General features: G+C 41.5%; 1 protein-coding gene across 1 annotated transcript in view; it reads left to right on the forward strand.

Moving 5' to 3' along the window:
* lgi2a (leucine-rich repeat LGI family, member 2a) overlaps window positions 1-15,819 on the forward strand; it is a 72,797-nt gene that overhangs the window by 44,869 nt on the left and 12,109 nt on the right. Inside the window, exons 6-7 of the mRNA XM_072251871.1 lie at window positions 5,872-6,041; window positions 11,029-11,193. Of these exons, the coding sequence (XP_072107972.1) occupies window positions 5,872-6,041; window positions 11,029-11,193 (335 nt within the window). The remainder of the gene's footprint in view (window positions 1-5,871; window positions 6,042-11,028; window positions 11,194-15,819) is intronic.

Genomic DNA, 15,819 nt, shown 5'->3' on the forward strand with positions numbered 1-15,819 from the left:
GAGGAGGATGAGAGGAGACATGATAGAGGTGTACAAGATAATAAGAGGAATAGATAGAGTGGATAGCCAGCGCCTCTTCCCCAGGGCACCACTGCTCAATACAAGAGGACATGGCTTTAAGGTAAGGGGTGGGAAGTTCAAGGGGGATATTAGAGGAAGGTTTTTTACTCAGGGAGTGGTTGGTGCATGGAATGCACTGCCTGAATCAGTGGTGGAGGCAGATACACTAGTGAAGTTTAAGAGACTACCAGACAGGTATATGGAGGAATTTAAGGTGGGGGCTTATATGGGAGGCAGGGTTTGAGGGTCGGCACAACATTGTGGGCCAAAAGGCCTGTACTTTGCTGTACTTTTCTATGTTCTATGTACTCATATTGATTTGAATAGAGGACAATATCGCAAGAGATAAGAACATAAGAAATCGGAGCAGGAGTAGGCCATCCGGCCTGTTGATCCTGCCCCGCCATTCAATAAGACCATGGCTGATCTGTCCATAAACTCAGCTCCATCTACCTGCCTTTTCCCCATAATTCCCCTACTATGTAAAAATCTATCTCACTGTATCTTAAATATATTTAGTGAAGAAGCCTCAACTGCTTCCCTGGGCAGAGAATTCCACAGATTCACCACTCTCTGGGAAAAACAGTTTCTCCTCATCTCCGTCCTAAATCTTCTTCCCTGAATCTTGAGGCAATGTCCCCTAGTCCTAGCCTCACCTAACAATGGAAACAACTTTCTTACTTCTATCTTATCTAACCCTTTCAAAATGTTGTATATTTCTATAAGGTCCCTTCTCATTCTTCTGAATTCCAGAGAGTATAGTCCTAGGAGACTCAATCTCTCCTCATAGGTTAACCCCTCCATCTCTGGAGTCAACCTGATGAACCTCCTCTGCACTGCCTCCAAAGCCAGTATATCCTTCCTCAAGTATGGAGACCAGAACTGCACACAGTACTCCAGGTGCGGCATGACCTCCCTGCTCTTGAATTCAATCCCTCTAGCAATGAAGGCCAACATTCCGTGTGCCTTCTTAATAACCTGTTGTACCTGCAAGTCAACTTTTTGCGATTCATGAACAAGCACTCCAAAATCCCTCTGCACAACAGCATGCTGCAACCTTTCACCATTTAAATAATAATCTGCTCCTCTATTATTCCTTCCAAAGTGGATGATCTCGCATTTAGCAACGTTGTATTCCATCTGCCAGACCTTGGCCCACTCACTTAATCTGTCTATATCCCTCTGCAGACTCTCCACATCCTCTGTACAGTTTGCTTCACCACTCAGTTTAGTGTCATCAGCAAATTTTGCTACACTACACTCAGTCTCCTCTTCCAAATCATCAATGTAAATGGTAAACAGCTGTGGGCCCAGCACTGACCCCTGCGGCACCCCACTCACTACTGACTGCCAACCGGAGAAACACCCATTTACACCAACTCTCTGCCTTCTATTGGTTAACCAATCCACTATCCATGCCAATACACTTCCTCTGACTCCATGCATCCGTATCTTATTTATAAGTCTCTTGTGCGACACCTTATCGAACGCCTGCTGGAAATCCAAGTATACGACATCCACCTGTTCGCCTCTATCCACTGCACTCATTATGTCCTCAAAGAACCCCAGTAAGTTTGTCAAACAAGACCTGCCCTTTCTGAACCCATGATGCGTCTGTCTAATGGAACCACTCCTTTCTAACTGTTTTGCTATTTCTTCCTTAATGACAGCTTCAAGCATTTTCCCGACTACAGATGTTAAGTTAACTGACCTATAGTTGCCCGTCTTTTACCTACATCCTTTTTTTAAAAAGTGGCGTGACATTTGCTGTCTTCCAATCCGCCGGGACCTGCCCAGAGTCTAGAGAATTTTGGTAAATGATTACCAACGTGTCTTCTATAACCTCCGCCAGTTCCCTCAGCACCCTGGGATGCATCCCATTGGGACCAAGGGACTTATCTACCTTCAGGCCCTCTAGTTTGCTCATCACTATCTTTTCAGTGATAGTGCTTTTATCAAGGTCCTCTCCTCCAATTTCGTCCATAACATCATTCTTTGGCATATTAGACGTGTTCTCCACCGTGAAGACCGTCACAAAATAGTTGTTCAATGCCTCAGCCATTTCCTTTATCACCCAATATCAATTTCCCCTTCTTGTCTTCCAAGGGACCTACGTTGACTTTAGCCTCCCTTTTCTGCTTTTGAAGAGACTCAAATGAATATTAATTAATGTTGAATTTTTAAGATACGTTTTAAAGTTCTTGAGTGTTTTAATGTAAAATAATGTTTAAGTTCAAATTTATTTAATTTTTAGCGGTTTTTGGTTGTTTTTAAATGACTCTGAAGCACTTGGAAGCATCTATTATATTTAAGTCTGGTGAGCATGGTTTAGTTTGTTGACAGATTTTATTTTCCTTTTTGGTCTGTGTTCAGGTCATGCCACTCTGAGGAATATTTCTAGAGTTGAAGATCTTACCAACTATCCCTTCAAGATCCTGCTGGAGTGATTGTTTTCCAAGTATCAGTATTTTTAACAGGTGTACCAAATCCAGTGTGATCACAAATCTGCTTAAAGGGTACTTATCAAAACAAAATAACATACTCTGATTTATTAGTAAGGCAGGAGAAAGGGGTTGAGAGGCGTAATAAATCAGCCATGTTCGAAACAGACTCAATGGGACGAATAGTCTAATTTTATTTATTTGTTTATTTACGGGACGTGGGCATTGCCAGCTAAGCCAGCATTTATTGCCCATCCCTAGTGGCCATTGAGATGGTGGTGATGAGCTGCCATCTTGAACCGCTGCAGTCCGTGAGGTGTAGGTACACCCACAATGCTGTTAGGTAGGGAATTCCATGACTTTGAACCAGCAATAATGAAGGAATGGCGATATGTTTCCAAGTCAGGATGGTGAGTGACTTGGAGGGGGATTTCCAAGTGGTGATGTTCCCAGGTATCTGCTGTTCTCGTCCTTCTAGATGGTCGTGGTCGCGGGTCTGAAATGTACTGCCTTAGGGACTTTGATTCCTAAGAACATAGGAACTAATCCTCCTCCTATGTATTATGGTCTTATGCATAATGCTTTGCAGCAAGGGAATAACACATTGTTTACATTTACCCCATGTGTGTTTCCTTACCTTAATACTCAAAATAATTTCAGAGGTCTCAATACCACTTTATTTTTAGAATATCCTAGTACAGTTTTCATTTGAAAGTCGTGACTAAACGAAGTACAAGGGCATGTAAAGTTTGGATGGCTCCGTGCAGAAAATGATCCCGAAGGCCATTGTGCGTTATTTTGTAATGACCCTGATTTAGCAATCATTAAAATTAATGGCCAGAAAACTCTTTATGTGTCCTTCAGTCTACGCTGCTGTTGACTTGGGTTCTATCCTGGGAGCATCCAGTCTGGAAAAAATACTGCATTTAACCTTTAACAAGAATTGCTACATAAGTCTGTATATTTAAATATTGTACATAGAGAATATTTTGCTACCAGGTTAACATCTCAGATATATTCCTATTATTTTAGTTGTAATTTTTAGGAATCAAAAAATGGAAGAAACTCAAAGGAAAAAAATTAGAAAACTAACAAAAGTTTTATCAAATCGCTCATACAATGAAGACTAACACAGCTTTTAAGTTCAATGAAAACCTCATATTTCATTATACTTTTGACAGACATCTACTTTTTTATTCATTTTATGGGATGAATAGCCGGCAAGGGCAGCATCTATTGCCCAGGGCTGTACATTGTCCAGGTTTTCCTGCCAACAAGGACAGTTTCATTATGCAAATGAAAAAGTGATACTGTATAATCATCATATGTAACAGGCTTTGCTAGCACTGTCAATGACACCTTCTGCACTTTGATGACAGTCATGATTAGGTTAATGGGGGAATTAGTCAGAAGGTATATTTTACTGATTTCTTTGAACATATTGTGTGAAACCTATCCCAAGGTTGTGGTATCACAATGATTACTGGTGTGATTCTGCTACATGATGATAATAATGAGCAGTGGAGTCCTTCATAGCTAATTTATTATTTCTCTCAAACCCATTCTCCTGCCTTCTCCCCATAGCCTTTGACACCATTACTAATCAAGAACCTATCACTTCTGCTTTAAATATACCCAGTGACTTTCATACAGCCATTTGAGGCAATAAATTCAACAGATTTGACTAAAGAAATTCCACTTCATCTCTGTTCTAAAGAGATGTCCTTATATTCTGAGGCTGTGGCCTCTGGTCCTAGACTCCCCCACTAAAGGAAACATCTTCTCCACATCCACTCTATCTGGGCCTTTCAACATTTGATAGGTTTCATTGAGATTGCCCCCATTCTTCTAAACTCCAGTCAGTACAGGCCCAGAGCCATCAAATGCCCCTTGTAGGTGAATCCTTCATTCCGGGATCATTCTGTGAACCTCCTCTGGACCCTTGCCAATGCCAGCACATCTTTTCTTGGATATGGGCCCAGAACTCCTCACAATACTCCAAGTGTGGTCTGACCAATGTCTTATTAAAGCATCAGCATTGCATCCTAGTTTTTATATTCTAGTCCTCTCAAAATGAACGCTAACATTGCAGAAATATTTACTGCTATTGAATGCTGCCACACCTGCTGAATATGAACCTATTTAAAATGCTAATCATTTAATCATTTTGTGTCTTTTAAAGTAATACTAACATTGGTACATTCAAGCAACACACGTCAAAGTTGCTGGTGAACGCAGCAGGCCAGGCAGCATCTCTAGGAAGAGGTACAGTCGACGTTTCAGGCCAAGACCCTTCGTCAGGACTAACTGAAGGAAGAGTTAGTAAGAGATTTGAAAGTGGGAGGGGGAGGGGGAGATCCAAAATGATAGGAGAAGACAGGAGGGGGAGGGATGGAGTCGAAAGCTGGACAGGTGATTGGCAAAAGGGATATGAGAAGATCATGGGACAGGAGGCCCGGGTTGTCACTTGTCAATCCTGAAATTGAAATTTACTTGCCCTGATTGCAGATATAAATGTTATATTAAAAATAACCGAAACTGAATGACCAACATGGGGCTCAGCTTCAAGTGCCTTGTGTTTGGAAAGTTCACATTATGATGGTACAGAAACATAATATGAATGTACGCCCACAGAGACAGCAAGGCACAAACTTTGAGGTGACTCATCAGTGAAATAATACAACCTCTGCAGGAATCCAAGACTGTGACTTGCTGTTACCTCCTTCGGAGCAAAAAGAATAGGAATTAAATTGTGTCAAAGCCAACCGTGCCCACATCTAATTTTAAACAAATAATTAATTGTTCAGTGGTGCACCTTTTGAGCAGTAAATAATCTCATGAAAATTTCAATGAAAAAGTCAAACTTTTAACTTCCAGCAATGGTAAATTATTTGGTCATTTAACTAATTTATGTTGCTGAGTGCCAACTATGTTATGCTTTCAAATGTTTTTATCTATTCACAGAATGAAGATATCACCGCCAGTATTTATTGATCATATCTGATTGTTCTGAACTATGTGCAAGAAGTACAAACGTGATAATAGACTTTACTGTGACTAACACAAGTTACATGTAGGAAAATATAGGCCATATTATATCTTTGTCACTGAAAGGGATGAGAATTTCAATCCCTTCAGTTTGAACTTTATGTGCCTGTACACATTCAGAGCTCGGTCCATAGTTACACAGACAAATTGCTGGAGGAACTCAGCACTTTGGGCAGCATTTACAGAATGGAATCAAGAGTCATTTTTGGACTTCAACAGGACTTGGTCCATGTTGTCCCTGTTTCTCTTACTTCACATGTAAAATCAAATTAAGAAACTTCCCGTCACAGGTGTTTACTCAGTATTTTCTTTACCCGGCCAGGGATTTGCGTGGAAATAAGTTTCAATGTGACTGTAAAACAAAATGGATGACCTCTTGGCTGAAGACCATCAATGCCACTGTGAATGACGTTTTCTGTGCTGGTCCTCAAGATCATGAGGGAAAGAAGCTAACTGACCTGACAAACTCTGAGTTTGACTGCCTGTCAACAAGTATGTTGTCTCCAATATTCTCTACAAGTAATGAGAATGTAATTGTATTTTCAGTTATATCAGTAACAGGTCTTAGCAAATAACTTTATCTCTATTTAAAAACAATACAAATAATGTGTAACATGTAGACCATAAAAATTGCAGTTCTATCCATAATTATCCACTGACCATCACTCAGCATCTCCCCCCATGAGCCAGTTCTCAATCCATACCAGTACATTATTTCTGGTTCTACAAATAGACCCCCAAAATCAGTCAGGGTCTATCCAAGCCAGAAATCCTGGATCAACAGTTCCATGCACACTGCACTTAGCGCACAAGACAGAGCTTTTGTCGCCCGTAACCGCCAGGAACTCAAGAAATACAGCTACGATCTACGCAAAGTCATCGAGGCAACGTAATGACAATACAGGGACAAGACCCAGACCCAACTCTCCACCAACAACACACGCAGCTTATGGCAAGGTCTGCATACCATCGCAGACTTCAAAACTAAGCACAGTGGTGCTGCCAACTTCGCTGCCTCTCTCCCAGATGAGCTAAATCTTTTTTATGCTCGATTCAATGTCACCAACACTGATCCCTGAGGAGAGCCGCTGAAGCAACCTGCACTTCGGTCATCTCAGAGGCTGAAGTACGCAGGTGTTTCCAACGAGTGGACAGTCACAAGGCTGTGCGACCAGACGGCATCACAGGGCAGGTACTCAGGATGTGCGCAGCACAACTGGCAGCTGTGTTTGCAGACATTTTCAAACTCTCCCTCTCCCAGTGTAGAGTGCCCTCCTGCTTAAAAACATCCACCATTGTCTCTGTACCTAAAAAGACCAAGGTAACCTGTCTGAATGACTGGCGTCCTATGGCACTCACCTCAATAATAAGCAAATGCTTTGAGAGGCTGGTCAAGGACTACATCTGCAGCTTGCTACCACCCACACTGGACCTCCTACAATTCACTTACTGACACAACTGATCAACAGATAGACCAATAGCCACAGCTTTACACACCATCCCTACACACCTGGAGAAGAGGGATAATTATGTGTGAATGCTGGTTTTGGGCTACAGTTCAGCATTCAACACCATAACTCCTGCCAGGCTTGACAAGAAACTCAGAGATCTCAGCCTTGACCCTGCCTTGTGTAGCTGGATCCTGGACTTCCTGTCAGATTGCCAGTAGATGGTAAGAGTGGGCTCCCTCACCTCTGCCCCTCTGACCCTCAACAAAGGAGCCCCCCAGAGCTGTGTCCTAAGCCCCCTCCTTTACTCTCTGTACAGCTATGACTGTGTCGCCACCCACAGCTCCAATCTGCTAATCAAATTTGTAGATGATACTACATTGATCGGCCTTATCTCAAATAATAATGAGGCAGTCTACAGAGAAGAATTCATCATCCTGACACCTCTCCCTCAACGTCACAAAAACAAAGGAGCTGGTTGTGCACTGCAGGAGGAACGGAGACAGGCTAACCCCTTTTGACGTGAATGGATCTGGGGTTGAGAGGGGCAACAGCTTTGCGTTCCTCAGTATACACATCACTGAGGACCTCACTTGGTCTGTACTTACTGGCTGTGTGGTGAAAAAAGCACAACAACACCTCTTTCACCTCAGACTGTTGAAGAAGTTTGGCATGAGTCCCCAAATCCTAAGGACTTTCTACAGGGGCATAATTGAGAGCATCCTGACTGGCTTCATCACTGCCTGGTATGGGAACTGTACCTCCCTTAATCACAGGACTCTGCAGAGAGTGGTGTGGACAGCCCAGAGCATCTGTGAACTTCCCACTCTTCAGGACATTTACAGTGATGTACATAAAAAGGTTCCAAAGGATCATTGGAGCCCGTCACCCCAACCACAAAATGTTCCAGCTGCTACCATCTGGGAAACAGCACTCCAGCATAAAATCCAGGATCAACAGGCTCCGGGACAGCTTCTTCCACCAGGCCAGCAGACTGATTTGATTCACACTGACACAAATGTATTTCTAATCTATATAGACCATTTTGTCGTATATCTTACTGTAATACTATTTATAACAAATTACTATAAATTGCACATTGTCCATTCAGACGGAGACATAAAGTAAAGATTTTTACTCCTCATGTATGTGAAGGATGTAAGAAATAAAGTCAATTCAATGCCCTGAACTTGCTGACCACATTGAATGATTTTCCCCCATCCATTCTACCGATAATAGTCTCAAAGAACAAATTAGTCAAACATTATTTCCCTTTCATAAATCACTGCTGTCACTCCTCACTTTAATCTTGTTCAAGATGATCTGTTACTACGTACTTCATTACAGATTCTAGCTTTTTCCCCAACCAGTACTACTTTAAGGTGACTGGAGGGAGATGTCAAAAGTCATTTTTTTTTAATCACACAGAGAGTATCTCTTAAATGTCCCTAATGTATCTGCAGCACATTTCACGCACCCAAGGGAATCTTAAATGGTCACATGGATGAAAGAAAAATGGAGATCTGTGCTGGAGGGAAGCATTAGATTGATCTTGGAGTAGGTTAAAAGGTCAGCATAACATCATGGGCCGAACAGTACTGCAATATACTCTTCTATGTTCTATGTACTAACAGGTCAGTAGCTTCCTGTTTTCTGCCTCCTCCTTAAATAATGATACCACACATGCTAACCTCCAATCTGTAAGAACCATTCCAGAGTCTACAGGAATTCGAAAGATGCATCATGAGATTTGATGGTTTTTAGCCTCACCAACTCCTTGTACTTATGTTTTTACCCTGTTACTAATTTCCTTCAGTTCCTTGGTTCTCTTGGTTTTGTAAACACCACTGTAAGTTCTAACAATAGATTCACATTTGCTCTAAATGGTCATTCCCTTGAACATACTGTGAAAGTTTTTAGTCTTTTTATTTTTCTTGCCAGTTATCTTTCATGTTCTGTCTATCAGTTTATTGGTTCTGTTCATTGGGTTCTAAAATGCTCAGAATCCTGACAACTGGTGCAAATTTTCTGACAGCTATTGTAAGCCTTTTCCCTTGATTTAACACTAAATTTAATTTCTCTTGTCAGCCATAAAAGGATCACATCTTCTGTTCAGTTTTTGTGCCTTAAAGAAAAATATTATGTTATTTCTTTAAATGCTGGCCTGTCCTGCCCACAATCCTCTCATGAGCCCTTCAGAGTGTTGTACATTATGAACCCCTTGATATTATGTCATGTCAAGAACCTTTCCCTCAGCGTCAGCAAAATGAAAGAGCTGGTCATTGCCTTCAAAGGTGCTGAGGTTGAGAGGGTTGAGAGTTTCTAGGAATGAAGCCTATCCTGGTCCAACCACATTGATGCCTCTACTTCCCAAAAGGATAAAGATGTTTGATTTATCATCTTTGATTGTCACCAATTTTTATTGCTGCATGATAGAAAGCACCCTATCTGGATGCATTGTGATTTGGTATGGCAACTTCTCTGCCCATGACCATACTGAACTGCGGAGAGTCGTGGGCACAGCTCAGCACATCACAGAAATCAGCCTCCCCTTCCTGGGCTCTGTCAACACTTCTCGATGCCTTGATAAAGCAATTAGTATAATCAAAGACCCACAGCTAACCCAGACATTCTCTCTTTCCTCACTCTCATCGGGCAGAAGATACAAAAGCCTGAAAACACGTACCACCAGACTCAAGGCCAGCTTCTAGAAGACTACTAAACAGTCCTTTGATGTGTTAAGATGGACTCTTGATCTCACAATCTACCTCATTATGATGTTGCACCTTATTAACTGCTTGCACTTCACTTTTTCGGTAACTGTAACAGTTTACTAATGTTTACCTGGTACTACCACAAAGCACCCTTGTAATGAATCGACTCTATGGGCAGTATGCAAGACAAGATTTTCACTGTACCTCACAACATGTCACTATAATAAACATGTTTACCACTTTACTAAACAGAACCTCCAGCCAGATTGAGATCGCCACTGTACAGTAGTGGCTTACCATTTGGCACTTCCGATGTGATGCTCATAGGCCTTCTGAGCAAGGTTCCTCATGGACAGTCCGAGACAGGTTTGAGGATAATATCACCACCCTCCAAGGAATCAGAACATTGGTCTATTTCCCAGAATGAAAATGCCTGAAATGTTGGACCTTTACAGTATAAATGCTCTAAGGGAACCTGGTGCATGTCTACATGTATTTCAGCTGTATGTGGGGGAATAAACATTCTCTCCAGTTTATGGGAGGTTCTGACTGCAGTACAGGTGTTTAAAATGCCCCGTTTGTGCAATCCTTCTGGGAATGGTCATCATGGCCAAGTTTTCTTCACTCTCAGTTCCGGCAAACCATACCTTCTGCACTTATTTTACTGAACAGCTGGGACAATGATATATATTGGATAGCACACTGCAAGGAAGTAGAGACAATAAGTTTGATGGCAGTGGTGATTTTTATAGACACTGGTGATGCACACCCACTAATTGTTCACGTCCACCCCCTCGATCTGGCACGGCACTGTCATTCTGCAGAAGATCTGCTACTCCAAGGGATCATCAATAAATGGTAAAATTAAGTAAATATTAAAATTTATAAAATGTAGCAATTAGATGCTCTGCAAAATATTTTTATTGTGCTTCATTGTCTTTAGCAACAACGTGGATACTGTAATTACCTCCTTTCTCAGTAAAACATGTTACTAAAAAAATTAAATATATTGTTATTGCTGAAATGAACTTTCTTCGTAATTTTAATTGTGCAAGAGGTAAGTAAAGGGCAAATATTATTTTTGCTCTTCACTTTGTCGGGGTGAGTAAAACTATCGGTGTTCAAATGTTCAAATTCGCTCTTTAATATCACTATGACATTGATTTACAATTCTTACTCAGAAATCAACTAAAAAATCTTTGTTTTACCTAAAAATTTTGTGATTAGTTGCCTAAAAGCTAAGCAGTTAATTGAATGTTTTGATTTTCCGTTTTTACACCGATGCTTGAGTCTGAAAGATGCTGTTTTTATTTGCAGAATTTGTACTGCACCAGATTTTACCGTATGAGTCTGTATCTGTGAACACGTTCTCTTTCAAGAATGATGTTTACGTCGCAATTGCACAACCGAATGTCGGAAACTGCAGCGTGTTAGAATGGGACCATATTGAGATGAGTTTTAGAAGTTATGACAATATTACTGGTATGTACAAATCTTACTAACATTTACTATGTGTACTTGTACATTATCTAATCATTTGCTTTTGAAAGGTGAATATCCCATTATCCAACACTTTGCATGCAATTTATGCAATTTTCAGATACTCAACCATGCAGACAGTGGAAGCCAGGGAAGGAAGGAAATTCATGGTCCAGTTGATAGTCTCAGGATTGATCCCCACTGTGCTGACTTAAGAATTAATAACAGCAACACATTTAATGATTGTTGTCCCAGCTGCGGAAGGCAAAATCTCTGGTCTTGATTTCTAGCGTCCAGTTGGAAAATCTCCATTTATAAATTTTCACTTAAGAGATGGTCGGGTTTGCCCAGCATGGAGAGTCTTCTGACGTTTGCTGTCTGGAGTTGCGAGGAAAAGAATTATGAGTTGAATTAAATAAAAGGGGTCCACTGGAACATAATGGAGATTGAATTTCTACTCCGAGGAGAGTCTGGGGAAAAATAATACCAATGGTATCTCATTTCAATTTATGTGTTTGATTATGTGCTAGTTCTGGATCATAAATTCATGTAGGTTTATAAAAATAAAATTCAGTGTTATAACAATGCAAATCTGTGCAATAAATCTATTGATGGTTGGCTGCCTATTATAGAGGTCAAGGTTGTGATTCTAATATTGATGCAGCGGAATTTACTACCTCACTATCACATTGCTTCTCCGACTTTGCTATCACAACACCACGTAGGAGCCATTTAAGAATTACTGCAATTTACAGTTTTTCTAAATCTTAAAGTTTTGAGAGTAAATGTATAATGTAATCGGGCTACTTTTAATGATTGAACAGACACGAAGAGTATGAAACACATCATTGATAATACAGGGATGGTGTATGGTTGGGCTTGAGTCATTTCATTTAGTATTTTCACAAAGCTGCATGCCTGTGTTCCAACACCGGATGGCTGACGAACATAACATGTTTGGTTCTTCCACTACTATAGCTGGACCTGAAATGGCCCACCTAGCCACTGTCTTAATCGACCCAGCAATCATTGCACATGAAATCTAGTGTCCCCAGTACCATCCATGGACCCTCAGCAATGTTGCCCTACCTTTTCCCAATCGCTCCAGCTACCTAGCAAACACCTCCCTCTTTCTTTCATCACTTTACCTACAGCATTTATGCCCTCTCCTCTCCCAATTTTTCAAGCCACTTACATCGATGTTCTCTGTTTCTGAATGCAAAGCTCCCTCTCTTTCTTTATTAATCTTTTTATTGCAAAGCTCCCTCTCACTCTTCTCCATAACCCTGACGCACCACTCAAGTTTCACAATGGTCATCCAGCTTCCCAATGCAGTTGGCGACAGAGCGGAAATGGATTCTAAAAGTAATAAGGTCATACCTTTAAAATGGACAAGACCTCAAGGTAACTCTTACAGTTTTAACGTTGCTACACTGTCTATTCAGGAATAGAGTCACAGAGAAGTACAGCACAGAAACAGGCCCTTTGGCCCATCTAATCCATGCAGAAACCATTTCAACTGCCTATTCCCAACGACCTGCACCGGGACCATAGCCTTCCCTATCCCTACTATCCATGTACCTATCCAAACTTCTCGAAAACTTTGAAATTGAGTTCGCATGGGCCACTTGTGCTGGCAGCTCATTCCACACTCTCACGCCCCTCTGAGTGAAAAAGTTTCCCCTCATGTTCCCCTTAAACTTCTCACCTGTCACTCTTAAACCATGACCTCTTGTTGTTGGCCCATCCAACCTCAGCTTGCATTTACCCTATCTATACCTCTTATAATTGTACATACCGCTATCAAATCTCCTTTCAATCTTCTACATTCTAAAGAATACAGTCCTAATCTACTCAATCTTTCCTTATAACTCAGGTCATCCAGACCTAGCAAGATCCTTGTAAATGTTCTCTGCACTCTTTCAAAGGTGCTTGCATCTTTCCTGTAAGTAGGTGACCGAAACTGCACAGAATACTTCAAATTATGCCTCAGCAACGTCTCATACAATTTCAACTCCTGGCAGGGTGGAGGATCTGGGAGGTCTTGGGGTCTGTGTCGATAGGACGTTCAAAGCTGCTGCGCAGGTTGACAGTGTTGTTAAGAAGGTGTATCGTGTGTTGGCATTCATCAGCCATGGGATTGAGTTCAAGAGCCGTGAGGTAATGTTAAGACCCCACTTGGAGTACTGTGTTCAGTTCTGGTCACCTCACAGGAAGGATGTGGATACTACAGAGAGAGTGCAGAGGAGATTTACAAGGATATTGCCTGGATTGGAGTGTGTACCTTATGACTATAGGTTGAGTGAACTTGGCCTTTTCTCCTTGGAGCGATGGAGGATGAGAGGTGACCTGATAGAGGTGTACAAGATGATGAAAGGCATTGATTGTGTGGATAGCCAGAGGCTTTTTCCCAGGACTGAAATGGCTAACATGAGGGGGCATAGTTTTAAAGTGTTTGGAAATAGGTACCGAGGGGATGTCAGGGGTACGTTTTTCACAGAGTGGTGGGTGCGTGGGATGCACTGACGGCGGTGCTGGTAGAAGCGGATCCAATAGGGTCTTTTAGGTACGTACATGGAGCTTAGCAAAATAGAGGGCTATGTGATAGGGAAATTCTAGACAATTTCGAGAGTAGGTTACATGGTTGACAAAACATTGTGAGCCGAAGGGCCTGTAATGTGCTGTAAATTTCTATGTTCTATGTTCTTTTCAACATAACATCCTATCTTCTGTACTCAGTACATTAATTTATGAAGGCCAATGTACCAAAAGCTTTCTTTACGACCCTATCTGCCTGTGACACCACTTTCATTGAATTATGTACCTGTATTCCCAGATCTGTTTGTTCTACACACACCCCAGTGCCCTACCTTTCACTGTGTAAGACCTATACTGGTTGGCCCTACCAAAGTGCAAAACCTCGCACATGTCTGCATTAAATTCCATCTGCCATTTTTCAGCCCATTTTTTCAGCTGATGCAGATCCCTCTGCAAGCTAATATAGCCTTTCTCATTGTTCACTACACCCGCAATCTTGGTGTCATCCGCGAATTTGCTGATCCAGTTAACCACATTATTGTCCAGATCACTGATACGGATAACAAACAACAAATGAACTAGTACCATTCCCTGCTGCCAACTATTAGTCACAGGCCTCCAGTTAGGGAGGCAACCATCTACTACTGCTCTCTGGCTTCTCCCACAAAGCCAATATTAAATCCAATTTACTATCTCATCTTTAATGCCAAGCAACTGAACCTTCTTGACCAACTTCCCTGTGGGACCTTGTCAAGTGCCTCACTGAAGTCCATGCAGACAACATCCACTGCCTTGCCTTCATCCACTTTCCTGGTAACTTCCTCCAAAAACTTGATAAGATTGGTTAGACATGCTTGAAGCCATGCTGGCTATCCTTTGTCTATATATACTTATATATGTAGTCCCTTAGAATACCTTCCAATAACTTTACCACAAATGATGTCAGACTCACTGGCCTATAATTTGATGGTTCATGTTTACAGTATTTTTAAAAAGTGGAACAAACATTCGGCATATGTCCAATCATCTGGTACCTCTTCTGTCTCTAAAGATGTTTTAAATAACTCTGCTAGGGCCCCAGCAATTTCTGCACTCGTCTCACGTAGGGTCTGAGGGAACACCTTGTCAGGCCCTGGGGATTTATTCACCCTGATTCATCTCACGGAAGCAAACACTTCCTCCTCTGTAATCTGTACAGGATCAATGAAGTTGATGCCACTTTCCACATCGGTCTCCTGAGTAAGTACAGATGCAAAGAATGCATTTAAGATCTCTCCCATCTGTTTTGGCTCCACGGATGGATGAACATTCTGGTCTTCCAGAGGACCAATTTTGTCCCCAGCAATCCTTTTGCTCTTAACATACTTGTAGAATCCCCTAGGATTCTCCATCAACTCGTCTGCTAGAGCAATTTCATGCCTTCTTTTAGCCTTCCTGATTTCTTTCTAAAGTGTTCTCTTGCATTTCTTGTACTCCATAAGCACCTCATTTGTTCCTACCTGCCAATACTTGCTATGGTCCTTTTTTCTCTGAACCAGGGCCTCAATATCTCTTGAAAACTAAGGTTCCCTACAATTGTTATCTTTACCTTTTATTCTGACGTGCACATACAAGCTTTGTACTCTCAAAATTCCATTTTTGAAGGCCTCCCACTTACCAAGTACAACTTTGCCAGAAAACAGCCTGTCTCAATCCGAACTTGCCAGATCATTTCTGATACCATCAAAAATGGCCTTTCTCCAATTCAGAATCTCAACCAGAGAACCAGACCTATCTCTTTGCATATTTACTTTGAAACTAATGGCATTGTGGTCACTTGATGCAAAGTGATCCCCAACACAAACTTCTGTCGCCTACCCTGCCTCATTCACTAATTGCAGATCCAGTTTTGCATGCTCTCTCGTTCTGCACTCCACTATTTGAATTCCTGGGTCCTAACACTGTTCATGTAGAAAGCATGTCTGAATAAGTTTCGTTCGTATATTTGACCTTTTATAAATACTATTGCCTTCTGAGAGCTGTGTCTAATTTTTTTTGAAGCTGATGATCACTTTTTCTTTTCTCTGTTGACATGTGTAATCTTCCATTCTG

Source organism: Mobula birostris, chromosome 3 (assembly GCF_030028105.1).
Source record: "Mobula birostris isolate sMobBir1 chromosome 3, sMobBir1.hap1, whole genome shotgun sequence".
Lineage (NCBI taxonomy): Eukaryota > Metazoa > Chordata > Chondrichthyes > Myliobatiformes > Myliobatidae > Mobula > Mobula birostris.